The sequence below is a fragment of the Podarcis raffonei genome, chromosome 1 (genome assembly GCF_027172205.1).
Source record: "Podarcis raffonei isolate rPodRaf1 chromosome 1, rPodRaf1.pri, whole genome shotgun sequence".
Classification (NCBI taxonomy): Eukaryota; Metazoa; Chordata; class Lepidosauria; order Squamata; family Lacertidae; genus Podarcis; species Podarcis raffonei.
Genome location: NC_070602.1, coordinates 138,075,254 through 138,098,355, shown reverse-complemented (window position 1 = coordinate 138,098,355; position 23,102 = coordinate 138,075,254). Strand labels below are relative to the sequence as shown.

The 23,102-nt window shown below is 43.2% G+C and overlaps 1 protein-coding gene across 2 annotated transcripts in view; it reads left to right on the top strand.

The window, feature by feature from the left end:
- Window positions 1-23,102, top strand: part of CPS1 (carbamoyl-phosphate synthase 1) — a 158,845-nt gene that overhangs the window by 75,538 nt on the left and 60,205 nt on the right. For both annotated transcript variants that reach the window (XM_053364704.1, XM_053364697.1), the window contains exons 20-21: window positions 2,827-3,003; window positions 5,510-5,628. In XM_053364704.1, coding sequence (XP_053220679.1) covers window positions 2,827-3,003; window positions 5,510-5,628 — 296 coding nt within the window. The remainder of the gene's footprint in view (window positions 1-2,826; window positions 3,004-5,509; window positions 5,629-23,102) is intronic.

Below are 23,102 nucleotides of genomic sequence, written 5' to 3'. Positions count from 1 at the left end.
GCCCCTAAGTTGATGTGACTGCTACAAGCCTAGGTATGAATAACATGTATGGATTCAAAAAGAGAGTGGTTTCACAAGCTTATTTATTTATTTATTTATTTAATAGGTTTATATCTGCTTTTTTAGAAACCTCCACAAAGCAGCTTAGAACTGTATCTAAAATCGCAATATTACAAAGATAAAAACTCATCCCATAATTAATCTATCTAGAAAACCCAACAAAACAACAGTAAAACCCAAGGGGCACACACACACACACACACACACACACACACACACACACTTCTTTCTCATAAGCTCAAACAGCTTTACAGTGGATTAAATGTCACTTAAAAGAGCTTTCAACTCTAAAAACAAAAAGTTAACAAATCTATTCAAGCAGCATCATCTGGCTTCTTTTCCTACCATAGCTGTGGTTGCCAGTTCCTGAAAGACATATTTTTGATGCCAGTGTGGTGTAGTGGTTAAGAGCGGTGGACTTGTAATCTGGTGAACCGGGTTCGATTCACCGCACCTCCACATGCAGCTGCTGGGTGACCTTGGGCTAGTCACACTTCTCTGAAGTCTCTCAGCCCCGCTCACCTCACAGAGTGTTTGTTGTGGGGGAGGAAGGGAAAGGAGAATGTTAGCCTCTTTGAGACTCCTTCAGGTAGTGATAAAGTGGGATATCAAATCCAAACTCTTCTTCTTCTTCTGATGCGTTCTTAGTTGGAGGCTGTTCCATAGGGGAAATGGGGGAACTGCCCAACCAGTCTTGATTCCTCCAAACTTACCTGCCTGCTGCAATGCCCAGGATTGAGCTAGCCAGGGCCCACATGGCTATTCTGCTTCACATGCTATAGAAAAATAGAGCTGAGTGTCATCAGCATCCCCAAATGTCCTAAGGACCACTTTCAGCAGCTTCATATAGATATCAAATAGTGTTGGAAATAAAGGCGTGCCCTGCAGCAGCCCAAAGCATAACCACCAGAGGGCCAAAAAAGCACTTTTCTAGTGTTTGTCTCTGAACTTGGCCATGTGGATAGGATCCGACCCACTGTAGCACAATGCCCTCAGTTGGTGTCCCACAGAGCCGGTCCAGGAGGATACCATGGCCAATGATATGGAAAGCAACAGAGAGGCTGAAGAGCAGGAGCAAGGTCACACTCTCCTTGGCCTGCTCTCATTGGGGCAACCAAGGGTCAGGGGCGGAGCAAGCCGATCGGGCGCCTGGGGTGGCGTGCGGGACACTCCGCGGGGCCTCCGAGGAGTCTGCCTGCCTCCTCCTACTCAGCCGCCCTACAGCTGAGGGGGAGGCAGCGGGCAGACCGTTTGGGCAGCGCCTAAGGAGAGATGTGTGACTCGGGCGTGCTGCAGGCCCCGCGGTGAGTGCCGCCTGGCATTTTGTCACCCCCCTCAGTGGTGATACCCAAGACGGTCTCCCCGTACCGCACCCCCCTTCCTCCGCCCCTGCCAAGGGTGACCTAGTCCCATGCCCCAGATTGAACCCAGATTGGAATGGAGTTGGGCAGACTGTACCATCCATGATCTGGACTCTTTTTTGGTCCTCCATTTTATTACAGCTCTCTTACAGCTGCAGTAAGATGGATCCATGTTAAGTCAATTCACTTAATGAACATTTAAATAAACCTAAAATAATGCTTTCTAGGAACAGAAAAAGCTCACTGTTGCTTTCCAGGTTGAATTTTGATTGAGTGTCACTGGTGAAATCTACAAGCGCATAAGAAAACACTGTGAAAATGCTTTTTAGAAAAATGTTTTGAAAAATACGTTGAATTTTGCATAGCTCATTGTGGCCATATAGTGTCACATTTGTATATTGCACTTTACAACACATTTATAACGTTTTATTTGCAGCTGTGTAGATGAGTCAACTGAATATGCAAACAAATTTAGCATTATCAACAATACATCTCCAGAAAATTTTAGGAAACAGACAGATTTTTCTGATATATGCATGGTTCCACTGCTGTATAAGATTTTTGTTGCGACGAGCTCCTTTTTAGCTTTAGGGTCAGGGAATGTACAGTTGAGGATTAAAAAGCAAGGCAATTTATGCATAGTCTGCTGTGATTTTAATTATTTCAGTACTGGTTTTTTTAAAATGTTTGGATTGTTTCACTGGGGTTTGTAAGCTGCCTCAACCAGAGAATGAGTAAGGATATGTATAATTGAATGAATACAGCATGCAATATGCAGAAGAGACAGGAGTACAGTTGACAGTGGAGCTGCTCTTTCGTGTGTGGAAGTGTTTCATTTATACATTAAACAGTGATCTACTTTTTAAAGCATGTGTAGGGCACCTTTGGGCCTCCAGATGTCCCTGAACTACAACTCCCATCAATCTTGGACATTGACCCTTGCTTGCTGGTGGCTTATGGGAGTTGTGGTTCAGCAACATCTGGAGGCCCAAAGTTCCTCACACCTGTTTTAAAGCAAGGGTGGGTAATCTGTGGCCCTCCAGATGTTGTTGGAGTCCAACTCCCATCAGCCCCAGCCACTGCGGCCAACAGTCTGCTTGATGGGGGTTGTAGTTTAGCAGCATCTGGAGAGCTGCAGGTTCCCCCATTCCTGTGACAAAAGGTAGACGTTCCATGGCTCCCTCTTGTGGCTTTACATCCTGCTGTGATCTCCTGTTGCATAGATTTCTTCTGTGCTCTGAACTCTTTTCCATGGAAGTTTCAGCCTGATGTTTTTCCTTATGGCATTCTTGTAGCGGGAGCCCAAATGGTCCTCTTCTTGCCTTGATGGAGGAGTCTGGGAAATTCTGGGGCAGAGAGATGGCATCTTCTGTGCAGTCCAGTCAAATGAATTTCCTTACTGCAGGTTATGGCTATTGGGCGAACGTTCGAAGAGAGCTTTCAGAAGGCCTTAAGGATGTGCCACCCCTCCGTCGATGGCTTCGCAGCAAGTCTGCCAGTGAACCAAGAGTGGCCTGCCAACATGGACCTCAGGAAAGAGCTGGCCGAAGCCTCCAGCACACGGGTGTTTGCTATGGCCAAGGTATTGTTGTAGAAAGATTGGATCTCATCTGCCCTGTAGATACTCCCTCCTCCCATCCTTACCCATGATTGGTGATTTTGCAGTGATCAGCTTACCTGATTATTACCAGCCAGTTTTTCTCATCAAATTATAAATTAAGAAAAGAGATCAGCACTTGGTGCTTCCATGCCATGTGGTCCTTAAGTTTGGGGTGGTGGATAATAAGTACTGTTGGAGCAAAAATAGAAGTGCCTGGTGAGCCCTCGGACAAAATTACCTTGAAATTCTCTGTGGTGACATATCCCACCAGATTGTTCTCTAATTTGCTGTGTAAGAAAGAGGGTCATTGCCATAAGTAGTCATTGTGGCAGCCTTACATGAAATCTTCCCTATTAAGAGGTAGGATCTAATTGCTAATTTTCCATCACAGAAACATGAATTGGCAATCATTTCTCTCAGATTCCCTACTTTATTGCACAAGTATTTTTCTGGTCTCATTCCTAATATTCTTCAGTATGAGAAGGGTAGAAATTGATTATTCTAGAATACATAATTATATAAATCAGTATCTTACTTCAATAATAATAATAATAATAATAATAATAATAATAATAATAATAATCATCCACCTTTCTTCACTTGTTAAAATATAGTTCAGACAGCTGGCAGTGTGCTGATCAGTAGTCCCTAAACATTGTTCTGACACCTGGAGCATGAACAATCTATCCCTATTAGTGCAAACCCTCATTAAGTCATGTTGCAGGTCCTGTCAAAAGTCCTTATTTAAACCTCCATTCCCCTCCTCAAGAAGTGTCATTTATTTTTGTTGGATTGAAAAGTATTATGACTATTTGCATTTGAAAACCAAATGCAATGAAGAAATCCAGGCAAGGACCCCTTGAGTCTACATCCAGAAAGGCCGAGCAGTGCTGCTTGAAGTAGCAGTTCAAGGGGGAGGCAAAGCACTCAAGGCTCACGCCAAAGAGATTGTGCAGGGCTGCCTGGCACATATTTTCAGCAAACCATATAACCACGAACAAACTGTTTCTTAGTCCATGAATTGCACCTGCCTTCTCAACTATGGAGACTAATGTTGGACAAAAGACGTTTGGTATAAATGATTTTCTTTACTTCAGAAGGAAACTGAAGCCTGCATTAAGTATAGAAGCCTTCATCTGAATAAACATACCAATGTCAGCTGCAGGTATCAAGAGGAATGTTGTAAATATTCTACAATAGATAATAAGGTTCTACAGAGCCCTGTGCAAATATATCAGCAGGGTTTTCAAACTTTCTGTTTGCAAGGAGACTCCTCTGCCAACCCACTGACTAGGAGAATCCCTGCATGCTCTACTACAGAATGGCAGAGGAACCAATCAGGGAACAGCTGAGGGAAGCTCTTGAGCATTCATAGGCAAACTCGGCCCTCCAGATGTTTTGGGACTACAACTCCCACCATCCCTAGGTAACAGGACCTGTGGTCAGGGATGATGGGAATTGTAGTCCCAAAACATCTAGAGGGCCGAGTTTGCCTATGCCTGCTCTTGAGCTTTGGGAACAAGAGAAATGTGTAATCTGCCCCCGTATGGCCTGAAGGCACAGGAGGCAACCTCCTTGTTCAGCAAGCCCAGGCCTAGAATCCTGGAACTGTAGAGTTGGAGGGGACCTGGAGGGTTACTTAGTCCAACCCCCTGCTATGCAGGAATCTTCTGCCCAGTGTGGGACTTGAATCCATGATCCTGAGATCAAGAGTCTCATGCTCTACCACCTGAGCTATCTGCCCTGTCAGTGTCTGAATGGAGAGACCGCCTGGGAACACCAGGACCACTGCTTTGGCTTCTGTGGTGGAAGAAAGGCAAAATATAAATGTAAGAAGAAAAATTAAATAATCTCTGGCCAAGTATGGAGGCGCTCACTTAGAGCTGACTCTGTTGAAGCTTAGAGAGAATCCCTTCGCATTATTTTTTAAACCCCTCTGAGCCCCTGTAACTGGCAAAAGCGATGCCATACCCACGCCTGGCTCTGCATACAGTCATGTGGCCTTGTGTGTAGCTTCCCACTTTCAAAATAATTTGTAGGGGACTGTAAACAGTTTGTTCTGGTGTCCAGGACAGCCGCAATTTCAAAGAGGCTCTCAAAAGTGGTACCTGAAGAAGTGGGCATGCACATGAAAGCTCAGACCAATAACAAGCTTAGTTGGTCTCTAAGGTGCCACTAGAAGGATTTTTTTTATTTTGTTTCAACTATGGCAGACCCACACGGCTACCTACCTGTAACTCAAAAGGATGTTAAGCGTAAAAGTGTTTTTCAGTAAGTGAAAACAACAGCAAAATTCAGAGCATTGTTTTAGTTTGTGGCTTACAGAGCCCATCCAAACTGCTGTTGGAAGCCACACTCCTTTAGCCCCTTCTCAGATGGGCCCAAGGTGGAGAATATACCTAGCATATATTTTCAACTAATCATATACTCATGAACAAACCAGTTCTTTGTCCATGAACTGTGACTGATCCATACCTCTTTCTGGCAGGCTTTGAATGACAACAACCCTGTGGACTATATCCATAAACTTACAGCCATTGATAAATGGTTCATCTATAAAATGCATAATATTGTGAAAATGGAGAAGAGCTTGAAAAGTGTTAATAGGTAAGACTGCCAAATTCCTTTCTCTTAAAGCTCACTTAGCATATTATTCACATGCTTATCCCAACTCTTCAGTGCTTGCTTCACCATATGCATATGCAGATGCAACAAAGGTTTCTATACTCATACTCATTTTTTTAAATGTTTGAACTAGCAAGATGCGCACCAGTGCTGGGCATGTATACCAGAATAAGGTAATAGAGGCAGTCTGTAGCTTTGAAGATAGTCTGAGTTACATCCTGTCTCTTCCCAGCTTGCTGTTCCCTATCTTTCCATCCCCCTTGGCGCCAACTTCTTTCCTCCTCCTGCCTCATCTTCTGCTTCATTTCCTCCACTGCCTCGTCTGAACTCTGGCTTGCATTCATTTGTGTTCTCAGACAGTACCTGCGCTGGCCACCAGGGCGGCCCTTAGGGTTGGCATCGTTGGGCACTGGTTGAGGTCTGCACCTCAGGACAGACCCCAGTGTAGGTCCTCAGAATCTCCTGGACCTGCTTCTCCTCTTCTTCTTTGCTATGTTGCAGCAGCATCCCCCACTTCTCTTGCCCTCACCATCCAGGCAGTCCCCCCCCCCCCAAAAAATCTGGAACTTACCCTGTTGGTTCTTTGTATCCACATTCCTTCTGAACCTATTCCTTGTTTCCGTGTCAGCCTTTGCACCTTTATTTAGGGTGAACCGTGTTGGTTGCTAACAAGCAAATAGGTTTGAGATGCACTGTGAATGGGTAAAATGAATACTTTGAAGGTTTTGCAAAATGAAAAATGGGGGAAGTAAATATGTTTAATAAATAATACCATCACATATGCCAATCTAATAAATATTTATTGCTTGTAGCCATAGGCCATTGCAAATATAGTAAAATGCCTATTAGCACAGACATAAAACATGGATACATTCCATTTAAAATGCAATCAAAATTAAAATAAAATTTAAAACTTCCTGGGATTACTCTTAGATTTAGCTTGCTCAAATTATAAAAAGCCACTTTTACAAACCATTGAACATTTGGTTCAAGATTCTCACTCGGATTTTCTTCACTTCAGTTGCAAACTGTGCAGCTTAATAGGATATATACTTATATTCATCAGATAAAAAATAATACTGAATTGCCCCATCCGCCACATTGTGACACAAGGTAAGATAGCCTTTTCCTTCTAAGACAGCCATACTGTGGGCAGTGCAATAAATAATGTACTAAATTGTTAGCGCACCTCTGGAAATGGTTGTATTATCTGTTTCTTATAGGGATAGGATTGCACCTGTCATTCAAAGAAGCAGATGGCATCTGTTGAGATCTTACCGTATTGGCCCGAATATAAGCCTCACCCGCAAATAAGTCGCATCTTTAAAATTCAAGGCTTCTTGGGGGGGAGTGCAGCTTATATTCGGGCCAATACGGTAATTCTGTGAATGCCTTTCTCACTTGTGTATAGGTAACATTAGACAAATACCTTGGAATTCAGTTGTCTTTTTTAATGGCAGCCCACCACTGAATATTATCAATCCCTTCCGTATCAGGAGATAAGCGGACTTTCCCAATCTGCTGATTAAAAATGGGTTGAAAGCCAAGCATGGCCACATACTCTGTAGGAAAAGAATACAGATTCATTTCGTCCTGGCAGATTTTCACCCATTCCCGCCAATCTCAGTTGTTCATGCCAACACTTCTCTGGGAGTCTCAAGTTGGCCATTTAATGGAGCCTGCACCGACACTGGACCATGCTTTTGTTAACTCGCAATTCAGTAGAGGGCAAACCTTTCTCTGCTCTCAGCAAACCTGCTGGTGTACCTGGATATCAAGCAAGTAATTGCCTTAAGAACCCATTTTGGAGTTTTTCCAATGAAGTGACATTGCCGTCACCCCAGTCCTCAGGCTCATAGCACATTTCGGTGAATGCTTTCCTAAGAAATATTTTTAGAACAGCCTGTGGCATTTGGCTGCCTTCAGGAAAAAAAAACTTTAGTTCTGGATACCATTTTGACAGCTTCACAAAGTGTTTCCCACTGAAGTGTGTCCTTAAAGGCACTATGCTATTCAGTGGGATGGCCATCCATTGTCCACTTGTGCTTTCTGTGTCCTTTCTTGATTTTTTTTTTAACTTTGGAGTAATTATTGCTGAGATGCTCTTTATTGCAAAAAGATCTAAACAGTTATAATGAGATCCATAGCCAGAACCTTTCACTCCTGCAAGCCGGATGAAGGAAGAACTACAGGAGTGGCTGTTCAAGAATAACAATGAATTAAAGTGATTGAATGTTCTTCTTTGGTTCAGGGAATGGGAGTTACAGTCCTCCGCAAAAATGGAGACACACCCCATTTTTAAAAACCCTGCCTTTGATTAGCTGCCAGCATTAGCCACATGGAGCTTCTGATTGAGATCACTGTCAGCAGATTGGTAGCTTTCTGAACCAAATGTTTATCATACAACTGTGGGAAAGAAAATTTAACTTTCTTTTAAAAAATGATAATTTTCTGGGAATGAAGAGCTCTCCTTAGGATGGAGAGAAATGAGCAGTGATGGTTGCTGGATCTCCACTTGCTCCTTCTCCTCCCCACCAGCCTTTTGAAATCTTAGTCCCAGCTAGGGATGTTGGAGAATTCCAACAAAAACGGGAAAGAAAGTGGAAATTTGTGTAGTTTGTGTTTGCCTGTGGTCCGGAATGGAAATCACAGAAGCAAATAGCCACATAACCTACATAGCACACTTTCTATTAAAGGCAGAGAGGCAAATAAGGCTGCTGTGTCTCTTCAGTCCGTGCTGGGCTTTTCTCCCCATTGTCAAGCACCAAGGATGTGAGTTGGATAGCTCTTTGCAGAGTTTTCTGCTGCTGTGTGTACTGTGCATGTTCTCATTACTCAAGGTGATATAGACATTTTATGAATAAATATTAGAACCTCAAGGTGCGATGCCCTTTCTGCTTCCTTCACATCTGTGTTTTGGTGTACTGTTTAAATACGTACCAGAATAGAACATTCTGCACCTGATGGAACCTTAGGCAGATCATGGGTGGAATCTGAAGCAGCCCTAAGGAGAGACCTCCGTCAGTTCAATCATTTCTGCTTGCCTGATGGAAGGATCTCCCCTCTCCTTCCCCCTCATGCTGTTCTGGGGGGTTCTCCCGCTGCCCCAGAGCCATTTTTGTGTGGGGAGACACATAGAGGAAGGAGAGGGAGGAAAGCTATTTTGTGCCAGTGCGGTTTGTTCTGGCTCCTGCTTGTGCAATTATTTAGTTGAAAGTGTGTGTGTGTGTGTGTGTGTGTGTGTGTGTGTGTGTGTGTGTGTTTGAAAAGGTAGAGTGAAGATAAGTGTATGGGAAACAATCAAAGCAGGTATCTGGGATGTATTTCTTTTCCCTTTAAATATTATATAATGTTCAATTGTTTGCTCTCACAAGTCAGTTGATTTAATTGCTTATATGCTGAGTCCTATAGAAACTTTAGTGACATTGATGGAATTGTTGCTTTTTCTGGAAATGGTCATGACAGGCTTTGACCCACTGGAGAGCAAAGGTCAGAAGCAGCACTAATTTGCATAAAGGTGCATTCATTTGTATGTGCAGAATTGGAGGCTTCTGACCTTCTTTTAGTGCAAAATTCCAGCAGTCAATCTCCCCACTTTTTATGCCATAATATGCCCATATATCCAGTATGACTCACTTCTCTCCTCTCTTCAGAAAGCTATGATCGTGGAGGCATTTCACTCTATTATGTGACTGTATAAAACAAAGTGCAACCGACGGCAGTAAATTGAGGACCAAGGCTGTTTATTGGTCTCCATCCTTTGCTGACGTGGGCATTCTCTTTGTATTTTATGAGGCCCAGAGAGCCTCCTTGATGAATTAGTGCCTAAAACAGTAGTCCGTTTTTCCTTCGTGATGCTTCTGGCTCTCTGAGGCTCAGCCACAAGAGGGTGCCAGAAACTCACAATACATGGAAGTGCTGTTCAGGGAAGTAGCTTGGCAGAAAGCTTCCAGTTATTGTTATGAAAAAGGCTTTCAGCTAATCTTTGTTCTGTTGCTCCTTTGACAATCTGTAAAATTTTAATTATATAGTTATTTCACCCAGAAGGTCAGCTGCAGTTTTAGTGCCTATGGAAGGAGGGGAGAAAGTTTGCAGTAGGTTATTTACTGATTCACATATTATCATAGAATTGTAGTGTTGGACGGGTCCCCAAGGGTTATCTAGTCAACCCCTTGCAATGCTCAGCTAAAGCATCCATGACAGATGACCACCCATCCTCTGCTTGAAAGCCTCCAATGAAGGAGAGCTCACCACCTTCCAAGGGAGTCCGTTCCACTGCCAAACAGCTCTTAATGTCTCTGATGTGTAATGTCTGATGTTTCTGATGTTTAGTCGGAATCTTTTTTCTTGTAACTTGAATCCATTGCTTCAGGTCCTACCCTCTGGAGCCGGAAAAAAGGAAGCTTGCTTCATCTTTCATGTGACAGCCTTTTAGATATTTGAAGATGGCTGTCATATCTCCTCTCAGTCTCCTCTTTTCCAGGCTAAACATGCCCAGCTCCCTCAACCATTCCTCATAAGGCTTGGTTTCCAGACCCTTGTTCATCTTGGTCACATGTTCCAGCTTGTCAATACCCTTCTTAAACTGTGGTGCCCAGAAGTGGACACAGTACTCGAGGTCTAACCAAGGCAGAATAGAATGGTACTATTACTTCCCTTGATCTGGAGTAACTTCGAATCTATCTTCCATGTCATGATTTATTATCTTTCTGATTTCACTTATGCATTCATAGTTACTGTGGTTGAAATGAGCCAGAATTTCCCACCATTTGCATTGAGTCCATTTGCATTGCATTTGTTCAGTCTGCTAAGAAATTCAAGCTATTTTACTATGTGTGGATTTGTGTAGTACCTTTTCTTTTAAGGCACATGAGAGTTGAAAGGATCTTGGATATTTTCACAGATCCGACTTAATTGGTTGTTTATGGACATAAATCAGAACATAATTAAGAATTGGAAGGGGTAATTCTTTGAATTTTGTGATGTGCACAATATGTGTATTTTACAGGGGAAATACTTATAACATGCATATTTTAATGGAGAAAAAAATGGGTCATGTGTATTTATGGGGGTGAGTAAAGTGTGTATGGTATGCATATAAAACACATATTTCATGCAAAATGCATATTGAATAAAATATGTGCAATTTCAGTGCAAGTTTTTCAAACAGTTTTTTTTAAAAAAAACTGCAGAAGGTTGGACAGAACTGATTTATGTTTGAAAGCACGTGAAGCTGGCATGGAGTGGAAATGAGGCTGATCTGACCCTCTCTAAGTTAGGGAAGAGTTGTGATAGTATTTCACGTGTGTCTCATGGCACTGATTTAACAGATGCACATGTGCGTGCACATACCAAAACGTGTGCTTTTACGCATTTCATAGTTCAAACAACAATTGTTCTTACTAAGACCTCTCTAGGTGAAAGGCCTTCGTACTGGAGAGAAAAACTTCTCTTCAAGCTTGCAGTTTTCCACTTCAGGGAGATTCAGGTCTTGCTAGTAGAGGATGGGGCCAGAAATCTGTTCAATTCACATTTTTAATGTGAACCTACATGGTTCACGTTTCCCAAGTGAACTGAAACATTGCTGTCCTTCAAAATGTGGACATCTCTGAATTTTGTGACATAGTCTTCCAACCAAAAGAACACTTACAAAAAGAGAACGAGCCTGCGTTCGGCAAAAGTGCACAGAATAATGCTTGTATTGGTGATAATGAGGTACAGAGTGCACTTTATTTGGGGAAATAGTTAGCACAAAATGCACATATTTCTTTAAATGCACTCAAGTTGTCCATGAATGTTCACAGAATCATAGAATTCATAGAATCATAGAAATGTAGAGTTGGAAGGGTCTCCTGAGGGTCATCTTGTGGAACCCCCTGCAATGAAGGAATCTCAACATACTCTTTTAAAAGTGCACAAACTAACATGGAAATGGAGAGGGCTAAATTTAAGGTTGAGGAAAGAGAGAGAGAAGCCAAGGTGAACACATTCACCTTCCGTAGTTTCCAGAGAACTGAGTCAGCGTGCGTCCTCTGCGTGTTCAGCACAGAATGTGAGGGATATTTATTGATTAATATCCCTGTCCTAAATATTTTTTTAAAAAAACAACAACATGCACTGATATCAGAGGGAATGTTAGGGAGGCAAGGGAATGAAAGTCAGGACAGAAACAGGCCCCATCTTGGTACTTCACACTAGTTTATATACTAATAGAAAATGATAATGTATTGTGACTTCAACTAAGGGTAGAGTCCTATATACCACATCAGGCAGCACTTCTAAATGACGGCCAGAAGAAAGTTAATGTCATGATAGAAATGGGATTTGGCACTTTTATGCTCCCCCTGAAGCCTGCAGTTTCCAATCACCGTTCCACTCCCCCTGCCCCCTGTGTAGATTTTGTTCTACCTTCACTGTAAAACTGTTTCCAGCTTGAAAGTAACCCGCTGCGACACAAGCTTCACTTTAGATCCCTCAGCAATGTTTAAATATGACCAAGCGCTCATTGGCAACTTCCCAGCTGCTTGCCATGCATCTCCGCTAGCTGCAAGGTGGCTCTTCTATTACAATTATTATTAATTGTTTGCATTATAAAAGTGCCTAGAGGCCCAGCCATGAATTGTTCCAATGGAACGTAGAATCCTTTTGGAAAGCAGATGCTTTATTTGGCTTGATCTGTTAGACAGATAAATAGACTAGAGAGTGATTAAACCCTGTGAAATGAATTACATTTAGAAGAAGGAAATGCTGTGATTATTACCAATCCATAGTTCCTGCTATATCCATGATATATCCATATTTTCTCAGTTAACCGTCTGCAGCTCTTCACACATTAGGATGGTCAACTGGTGTTCCCTGGGCCAGATCCAGCCTTCTTCCAAGGCTAAGTTTTTCAATGCAATTGTATCTTTCCACCGTTAGGCCCTACCAAAGTTTACTAAAGTCTGGTAGAAAGTTTACTCTCCATTTCAAGCTGTTGGAAGGTTACACTATCTAGCTCAGTGTTTCCCAGACTTGGGTCTCCAGCTGTTGTTGCACTACAACTCCCATCATCCCTAGATACCAGGACCAATGGTCAGGGATGATGGGAATTGTAGTCCAAAAACAGCTGGAGACCCAAGTTTGAGAAACATTGATCCAGTGTATATTTAGGGATGGAAAGATCAGTCTATTTCTGGTCCAGATCAAATTCACACTTGTTCAGTCAGAAGTCATTTCTGCATTGATTTGTGGCTTTATAAATTTTTGTATCAATGTTTTTATACACATTTTATCTCAATGCACACATTTCTGATTGTATTTTATCCCAAAATGCACTATTTTTTATTCATTTTGATATTTTTAAAATCTGAGATGTGTATTTCCCAATGCAGAGAAGTGCAAAATCCAAAGGATAATCATATTCTGTGTTTTAGGTGTGAATTAGGTCAGTTCACTTAGAAATGTGCCCCCAAAGAAATTATCTTCAAATCCTTGTGCATATTCCCAATTCTCCATCAGCGTCTGGGTTTAATAATGGATATATTGCTGAGTAATTGTCCCCCCCCCCAGGGCTCCAGAGCCATAACCATTTCGCAGCCCCTATGGCCTGCTGGGTAATTCCATTTCCTTTTCTTCTGGCTTGGCAATAGTGGAAGCCAGGGCAGTACCCTGCAGAGGGGCAAATTTCACATGGAGCCCACCAACTGCTGATTGGTAATTTACTGGATTCAAATAATACAAAGGGAGCAAGGGAAAGAAATATTTCTTGCTTCACCGATACAGATAGCTTCTGTGATTGGACTATTCACTTCATCTCTGCTTTTTCTACTTCTCCTTAACTGTCCTGTAAATCATCCTGATTGCTCGATGGCAGGGGGTTAGTTGCTGCCATTGGTTTATGGAGGGGAGACTTAATGTACTTGTAATTCTTGTTAAAAGGCTTTGTACGGCTTCTGTACAAGCTGCTTATAGCTGATGTTTCCACAGCCCTTTGTGAACCTGAACTCTTAGACCCTCCCTATAACTCACTTTATAAAGAAGGAAATTGTCCTTTTCTGAAGGACATGCCAAGGATGGCCCTTCTCCTCTTTATGTTTGCATTAGCTACGGAATCTTTTGCTCAAAGATTAGAAGTAATGAAAGACTAAAAGGTATACCTGCAGGAGCCTGTGAACATAAGAGAGTTATGCTGGTGCCATTATTCTTCCAGCCTCAAAATCATTAAACTCTCATACAGTTATCATGGAAACGATAGGAAAGTGTAGCTGTGTCTCAGGGTGTGAAATAAATTATAGTAATCGGAGAATTTTCTGTTATGGTGACAACAGCAAAAAAGAGGTAGGGTTTATAAAAAAATATATTTTTATGCATGGGGAAACTGTAATGAAGTGTAGGGGAAAAATGATTGTAAGGCGGCAAACAATAGTGAAGTACCTCCTGTGAATTGTCTTGCCCCAACCAAATGGAAAACACATACACACGTTATTAAATTAATAGGGGAACTGTTCAGATTATGGTTACGTATGTTTTAGAATCTATGGTGCACCCTTACAGGAAGAAAAGCCCAGTAAAAACCTTTTCTTTATGAGTCCATTTGAAGTAGCTGGGAGGGGGAATGCTATGAATAGGAGGAACTCAGTGGTACGGATAGAGATGTAATCCAGCAGCTCCTAGAACACACTCATGTTAATACCACTTTAATGTCAGACTCTACGGTCGGCCGGTAGACTAATCAATAGATTCGAATCCTCTCTCTCCCCCCTCCCGGCTACTTCAAACAAACCTGTAAAGGAAATGTTTTGTAGAGGGCTTTCCTTCTTCTGAGGAAAGCATCCTTGGTTCCAAAGGTGCAAAAACAGCTGATCCTGCAAATGTGTTTCAGATATATATTTGCTCTGTGTCCAGGGACTTGAGCGGGAGGTGGCAGAGGTGACACAAAATCCATCTCCAGGTAAACAACTGAGACCAGCCATTTAAAACGGCGGCTTTCCTGAGAGATTTTGCACAGGCCTTGTTGTGCAGGTGAGGGGCAGAGGACCGCAAGGGCAAGGCCGTTGCTTTTAATTCACGCTTCCTTCATCTCTTCACTTTGCCGAACATTTATTGAAAAATAATTGTCGGTTGTATTTTTAAAAATAGGTATTTTGCTGTGTTAGTCTAGAGATATGAGAGGTACAAAACAAGGATGTTTCTGTGTTCATTCTATATTTTTGCATTTAGCAAACTCATGTTATATGTTATATATTAGGGTTGCACTAATGTTCGGAGGAAAAAACCCAAGAACTGCTCTAAGCTCTGGTGGATTTTCTCTGTCACTCTCCCATGTACTACGGGAGTGCAGGGAATCCTTCATTTCAGGCAGGGCAGTCCAAACCCTGAGGTGGAGGCAGACCCCACTCCCTGCAGTCTTGTGTGCCCCACCAGCCTTTGGTAAGGGGGCAGTTCCAGCAGCAGTGAGGAGAGGGTCCGCCCCTGAGCAGCACCCTGGTACGTCTGTTGCCCAAATGACAGGCCGTATTCTGGCCAGCACTAGTCAGCAACAACCTCAGAAATGGGCTGGGTTATTCTTATTATTAATTATACTGGGGTGTTTTAGAGGTGGGGAGGGGGCAGAGCTGGCAGAGGGATGGACTAGATGACCCTCAGGATTCTTTCCAACTCTACAATTCCATGGTCATGTGATGGCAGTGAGCCTGATCCAAATCTCTTTGAGGTGCCAGCCTGGGAGCTGCCACGGCAAAGAGGCATTTCCTTCTCCCCACCCTCTGACGTGGCTGCGGTGGTGGTTATGCTGCTCCAATAAACCCCTCATTGCTAGTCTCAGGTTTGGAATTTCATTTCTTCATTCCTAGCGTGGCCCCTCTGGCTTTCATATGGCACAGGCCTAGCGCATTGGAGAGAAGGCTAAGCTTAGAAATCTTTTCCCTGACATGCTAGATTTCCATATCCAGTGAAGGTTTTATAAAACACCCCCCCACACAAATATGGGGGACCATTCAGTCATGCTGGACCATCCCTCACCAGCAGCCAGAAGTCCTGGAACAGTTTTGTTACCTTCTTTGCTGTAAAATAGTTGAACAAAGAGTGGAGCTGAAAAGCTCTGGAACTGCTTATTCATTTGTTGTTCAACCCTAATATGATGCTTTCAAATCTAGATACAGTCATACCTCTGGTTAAAGATGCTTCGGGTTAAATCTTTTCAGGTTGTGTCCCTTGGTGACCCAGTAGTACCGGAAAGGGTTACTTCCGGGTTTCGCCGCTCACGCATGCACAGACACTCAAAATGACATCACGCGCATGCGCAGAAGCGGTGAATCGCGACATGTGCAGATGCGGGTTGCGTTCTGCTCAGGTTGCGAATGGGGCTCTGGAACGGATCCCGTTCGTAACCAGAGGTACCACTGTACTATGAAGTAAGATTGGTGGCCCGGCTCGTTCCTTGACTCAGTCAAGACTTTCTAGCCAAGTCCTTTCAAGCCCTGATGCTTTCAACTGTCAAGGCCAAGCAGGTCCAAGCGATCCTGTTTGTAGCAAAAGTTCTGTTGTACACTAGCTTCTGGAAATAGAGGGAAATACTTTTTTTGAGGGGGGGCATTCTTTGTGCCCATATATCTTGAAAGAGCACAAAGGTGTACCTTGAAAATAGATTTTTGCTTTCTGGAAATAGGACTTCAGTTTGCAGAGATATAAGAACTGGAAGGAAAACCTTAGATCGAGACTTTGCAAGCTGAAAACAGGGGACGAATGAAAGAAAGATCGAAGGATCATCAATAGACCATTGTCTTTTCTATTGAGTGTCACACACGCTTTGCAAAAGAAAAGATATAAACTCCAAATCTCCATATAGGGAACTAATGTGCATGATTCATCCAGAGAGACCAATACTCCTGTATAGATTAACTCCCCATGGGTGGAAATGGCTGAAATGCACAGGAAGTGCACTCATCAGGGGCGAAACTACACTTTCTTACACCCAGGTCAAAGGCTCAGTTTGGCACCCCCACGCATCTTATTAATATTAATGTCCTCCCAGATTTCTCTCTCACACATAGTTGCAACAGCACACAAGGAAAGGGGAAGGGGGACTGTTGCTTTTGCCTCTCCAGGTTTTCCTGCTTCCCCTTGAAAATTAAGCATGCCTCCGGTCGGGGTAGTCAACCTTTTTATACCAACTACCCACTAATGCATCTTTCTTGATGGTAAATTTTCCTTACCACCCACCAGTGCTCGATGGAAGGAGGATTCAGCTTGTGCCGTAGAACCCCCGACCGCCCACCTAGAATCCTGAAACGCCCACTAGTGGGCGGGAGGGACCAGGTTGACAAGCCCTGCCTCCGGTGCTCAGCAGCTCGAGATCCAAGAGGCAAACGCTGAGATTTGTTGTTGTTTAGTCGTTTAGTCGTGTCCGACTCTTCATGACCCCTTGGACCAGAGCACGCCAGGCACCTCTGTCCTCCACTACCTCCCGCAGTTTGGTCAGACTCATGCTGGTAACCTCGAAAACACTATCCAACCATCTCGTCCTCTGTCGCCCCCTTCTCCTTGTGTCCTCCATCTTTCCCAACATCAGGGTCTTTTCCAGGGAGTCTTCTCTTCTCACGAGGTGGCCAAAGTATTGGAGCCTCAGCTTCACGATCTGTCCTTCCAGTGAGCACTCAGGGCTGATTTCCTTCAGAATGGATAGGTTTGATCTTCTTGCAGTCCATGGGACTCTCAAGAGTCTCCTCCAGCACCAAAATTCAAAAGCATCAATTCTTCGGCGATCAGCCTTCTTTATGGTCCAGCTCTCACTTCCATACATCACTACTGGGAAAACCATGGCTTTAACTATACGGACCTTTATTGGCAAGGTGACGTCTCTACTTCTCAAGATGCTGTCTAGGCCTGTCATTGCCCTTCTCCCAAGAAGCAGGCGTCTTTTAATTTCGTGGCTGCTGTCACCATCTGCAGTGATCATGGAGCCCAAGAAAGTAAAATCTCTCACTGCCTCCATTTCTTCCCCTTCTATTTGCCAGGAGGTGATGGGACCAGTGGCCATGATCTTCGTTTTTTTGATGTTGAGCTTCAGACCATATTTTGCGCTCTCCTCTTTCACCCTCATTTTCCTCCTCACTTTCTGCCATCAAGGCTGTGTCATCTGCATATCTGAGGTTGTTGATATTTCTTCCGGCAATCTTAATTCCAGCTTGGCATTCATCCAGCCCAGCCTTTTGCATGATGTATTCTGCGTATAAATTAAATAAGCAGGGAGACAAAATACAGCCTTGTCGTACTCCTTTCCCAATTTTGAACCAATCAGTTCTTCCGTATCCAGTTCTAACTGTAGCTTCTTGTCCCACATAGAGATTTCTCAGGAGACAGATGAGGTGATCAGGCACTCCCATTTCTTTAAGAACTTGCCATAGTTTGCTGTGGTCGACACAGTCAAAGGCTTTTGCATAGTCAATGAAGCAGAAGTAGATGTCTTTCTGGAACTCTCTAGCTTTCTCCATAATCCAGTGCATGTTTGCAATTTGGTCTCTGGTTCCTCTGCCTCTTCTAAATCCAGCTTGCACTTCTGGGAGTTCTCGGTCCACATACTGCTTGAGCCTTCCTTGTAGAATTTTAAGCATAACCTTACTAGCGTGTGAAATGAGTGCAATTGTGCAGTAGTTGGAGCATTCTTTGGCACTGCCCTTCTTTGGGATTGGGATGTAGACTGATCTTCTCCAATCTTCTGGCCACTGCTGAGTTTTCCAAATTTGCTGGCATATTGAGTGTAGCACCTTAACAGCATCATCTTTTAAAATTTTAAATAGTTCAGCTGGAATACCATCACTTCCACTGGCCTTGTTATTTGCAGTGCTTTCTAAGGCCCATTTGACTTCACTTTCCAGGATGTCTGGCTCAAGGTCAGCAACCACACTACCTGGGGTGTACGAGACATCCATTTCTTTCTGGTATAGTTCCTCTGTGTATTCTTGCCACCTCTTCTTGATGTCTTCTGCTTCTGTTAGTTCCTTACCACTTTTGTCCTTTATTATGGTAATCTTTGTACGAAATGTTCCTTTCATATCTCCAATTTTCTTGAACAGATCTCTGGTTCTTCCCATTCTGTTGTTTTCCTCTATTTCTTTGCATTGCTCGTTTAAGAAGGCCTTCTTGTCTCTCCTTGCTATTCTTTGGAAATCTGCATTCAATTTCCTGTATCTTTCACTATCTCCCTCGCATTTTGCTTGCCTTCTCTTCTCCGCTATTTGTAAGGCCTCGTTGGACAGCCACTTTGCTTTCTTGCATTTCCTTTTCATTGGGATGGTTTTCGTTGCTGCCTCCTGTACAATGTTACGAGCCTCCATCCATAGTTCTTCAGGCACTCTGTCCACCAAATCTAAATCCTTAAACCTGTTCCTCACTTCCACTGTGTATTCATAAGGGATGTGACTTAGATTGTATCTTACCGGCCCAGTGGTTTTTCCTACTTTCTTCAGTTTAAGCTTGAATTTTGCTTTAAGAAGCTGATGATCTGAGCCACAGTCTGCTCCAGGTCTTGTTTTTGCTGACTGTATAGAGCTTCTCCATCTTTGGCTGCGGAGAATATAATCAATCTGATTTCGATGCTGCCCATCTGGTGATGTCCATGTGTAGAGTCGTCACTTGTGTTGTTGGAAAAGCGTGTTTGTGATGACCAGCTTGTTCTCTTGACAGAACTCTATTAGCCTTTGCCCTGCTTCGTTTTGAACTCCAAGGCCAAACTTGCCGGTTGTTCCTTTTATCTCTTGCCTCCCTACTTTAGCATTCCAATCCCCTATAATGAGAAGAACATCCTTCTTTGGTGTCACTTCTATAAGGTGTTGTAAGTCTTCATAGAATTGGTCAATTTCAGTTTCTTCAGCACCAGTGGTTGGTGCATAAACTTGGATTACTGTGATGTTAAAAGGTCTGCCTTGGATTCGTATCGAGATCATTCTATCATTTTTGAGATTGCATCCCAGTACAGCTTTCGCCACTCTTTTGTTGACTATGAGGGCCACTCCATTTCTTTTACGGGTTTCTTGCCCACAGTAGTAGATGTGATGGTCATCCAAACTGAATTCGCCCATTCCCGTCCATTTTAGTTCACTGATGCCCAGGATGTCAATATTTATTCTTGCCATCTCATTTTTGACCACCTCCAACTTACCCAGGTTCATGGTTCTTACATTCCAGGTTCCTATGCAATATTTTTCTTTACAGCATTGGACTTTCCTTTCGCTTCCATGCATATCCGCAACTGAGCGTCCTTTCGGCTTTGGCCCAGCCGCTTCATCAGCTCTGGATCTACTTGTACTTGCCCTCCGCTCTTCCCCAGTAGCATGTTGGACGCCTTCCGACCTGAGAGGCTCATCTTCCAGCGTCATAACTTTTATATGCCTGTTGTCTTTGTCCATGGAGTTTTCTTGGCAAGGATACTGGAGTGGCTTGCCGGTTCCTCCTCCAGGTGGATCACGTTTGGTCAAAACTCTCCACTATGACCTGTTCATCTTGTGTGCCCTGCTCGGCGTAGTTCATAGCTTCTCTGAGTTCTTCAAGCCCCTTCGCCACGGCAAGGCAGTGATCCATGAAGGGGATCCATGAAGTGATCCATGAAGGGGACGCTGAGATTAGAGCTGCCAAAGGACGCTTTTAGACTCCGGAGCTGCAAGGAGGGGCCAAGGCTGGAGGAAGCCCAGGCAGGCTGGGAGCCTCCATGGTGCCCCTCTGGAGGCTTCACCTGGGCAAAACCCCCAACTAGCCCCCCCAGCTACTCATGGCCCTGACACTTATTATGCTTGTTGAAGGTTTTGCTCTGCAATTTGGTCTGTTTTACATGTTTGCAAGCTAATAGGAATTACGGTACCCTTTTTCTTTTATTTCATCTGAAGAAAAGGAAAACATGGGAAGAAAGAATTACATAAGGACCTGAGTTAGATGGTTTTACAGTGGGCCTGCTCACTCAGTGTGTGTGTGAAATCTCAACCTAGTAAAAGTCACAGGTGCACAAGCACTCCCTTATGTTCGGTTTTGTTCAGACACTATTTTCCCATGTTGCTTTTTGATTTAAATTTAGGGAGGGAAACCACAGTTTTATGTATGAGTAAGATTTTCCAAAGCATCAGTTGTCTTAAAATATAATAGCTAATCATGTTTCACTAACTCACAACATTAGGATATTTACCTAACTAAAATTAGCTCCATATTTGTCAATTATGAGTCATTGTCTAAAACCCAAATGCCATATGATAATTAATTGCAATGTGCACAACATATAGATCTAGATACTGAATCAGTCAACATGGGAGGCTGTTTGGGGGTGAGCACTTGCAACGTCTTTTGATGCTTCTCTTCTGCATACACGTGAAAGACCTGCCATGATTCCCATGTTCCACTTCCATTTTTCAAAAGGCATACAGATCTATGCATGCAGCACAGCCCTCCATAAATATGAGAAGCACAAAGCTTCTAGAACATTGGAAAATATCCCTGCAAGAGTGAGAGGGGCACATTACACATTCAGGGCTCGTCATGCCAGTTTCCCCCAGGGAAACTGGATCCTTACTGCTGAATCGGAGCAAACGTTAACTGGGTTTTCTATGGATTGACATTTGCTCCAAGTCAGTGGCAAAAAGCAAGTTTTCCTGGGGAAGGTATGATGCGATACAGTACGATACTCTTTATTGTCATTGTCCCATACTGAACAACAAAATTGAAAAATCTGCATAAGACATTCAAAAACCAACAAGCCTGCTATCCCAGCTATCCCAACCTGGTTAGCCCCCTAAAAACTCTGATACCCCATTTTTAAATACAATATACTCCCATAGAGACTCCTTACAATGCGTTTAAAACCAAAATCGCATTTGGGTAGAAACTGTTTCCCAGGCGGCTGGAACAAATGGAAAACCACTCAGACTCATGCTTTCTAGGCACAGGAAAAGTGAAATGCGGACAAGCCCTACGCCAAGGTATTTATGTACCTTTGCAGAAACCTGCAGTATCTGAAAGCAGGGCATTGAGAAAAGCAGCCTTTTAATGTATTTTTGCCCCAAACTAGTGCATATTCTGCCTCATAGGGAGAGCAGGTTCCCATAAAGAGTGAAGTAATATCATGGAATTGCTTCCCCACTGAACTAAACAGAGAATGTTGTGTTGGAAACCCCTTCTTGCATGTAGGTCCCAGCTCTCCAGTACAGGAACAGAACTGTACAACTAAGTGGGGGCATTTGCATAGCTTTGCCTCATTAACCATATTCATCCCTCTCAGGGTGTCTTTGCATGGTTTAGATGAAGGAAATGCAGCTGATGTGCTTCCTCTTTTTGTACTTCTGGATTAACATGCAAAAGAAGTCCATGTATAGTTCCCATGGTAAGACGTCCCAGCTCTAGTTACAGATATGGGTCATAGATCTTACTGGGAAGTGTGGTGCATGTGAGTTCTCCCTTTACACTGGGGCTGAATTATATTACTGTTCCATAGTTTGGCTGTACTCCACTTCACCTGCCTTCCAGTTTAACTTGAGCTCAGTTGATACAGCCTCCATGTGTATATTGAATAGATTTGCCTCTCTCTCTCTCGTGTATGCATTTGTGTGTTTGGGGATCCTTGTGTCAGACCCCACTTTGAACTATGCATATGTGGTAGACTATTAGAATATACCAGTTTGCATATAAACTGTGCACATAGACTCTGTATGCACAGTCAGGGACCCTGGGGGGGGGGTGGACGAACAGGTCCACTGACTGTGTAGCCAAGCTTACACAGTTTGCACGTACTTTAATGAAGGGATAGCAAACATTGTGCCCAACAGATTTTCTTGAACTCTACTTCCCATCAGCTCCAGCCTGCATGATCAGTGGGAGCTGGAGTTTACCAACATTTGGAAGGCACCACAATAATGACATCTCATCTGTTGCATGCAGGTGGGATCTCCAGCCGTAGTGCTACTCCCTTGTGCACTTTATGGATGCACATTAGCCACACGAATAGGAGAATTTTAAAAATACTTTTCAGAATTGGCCCAGGTACAGTTTCCTGTACAGTTTTCAGTTCATAGATTTTCCTCTTCTAAGTTTACTTGTATGTACAAGCACACATTGATGAAAATGCCGCTCAAACAGAATCTTGTTCTGATCATGTGAATGCATCACAATTGCATCACAATCTGCACAGGCACTCAGGTGCATTAGTAACCTGTAAGATGCAAAGGACATGACTGAAGACTAGCAATCTGTTCATGTGCAGTAATCTAAACAAAATATAAAATTAAAAATGGGAAAATTTCAGAAGTGCCACTTGGCACATAAGATCAGGTAACTTGGGACCCAAATATCTAGGGAGAACTTCGGCTGGGGAGAACTTTATAAGCGTCTAAACATAATACATTTTCGCAGAAGTGCAAAAAAAGCAAGTATTAAATGCCCTCAGAAGCATAATGTGAGATATTTATTTGCTGTTCTTTATATTACTCCCACAAATCAGC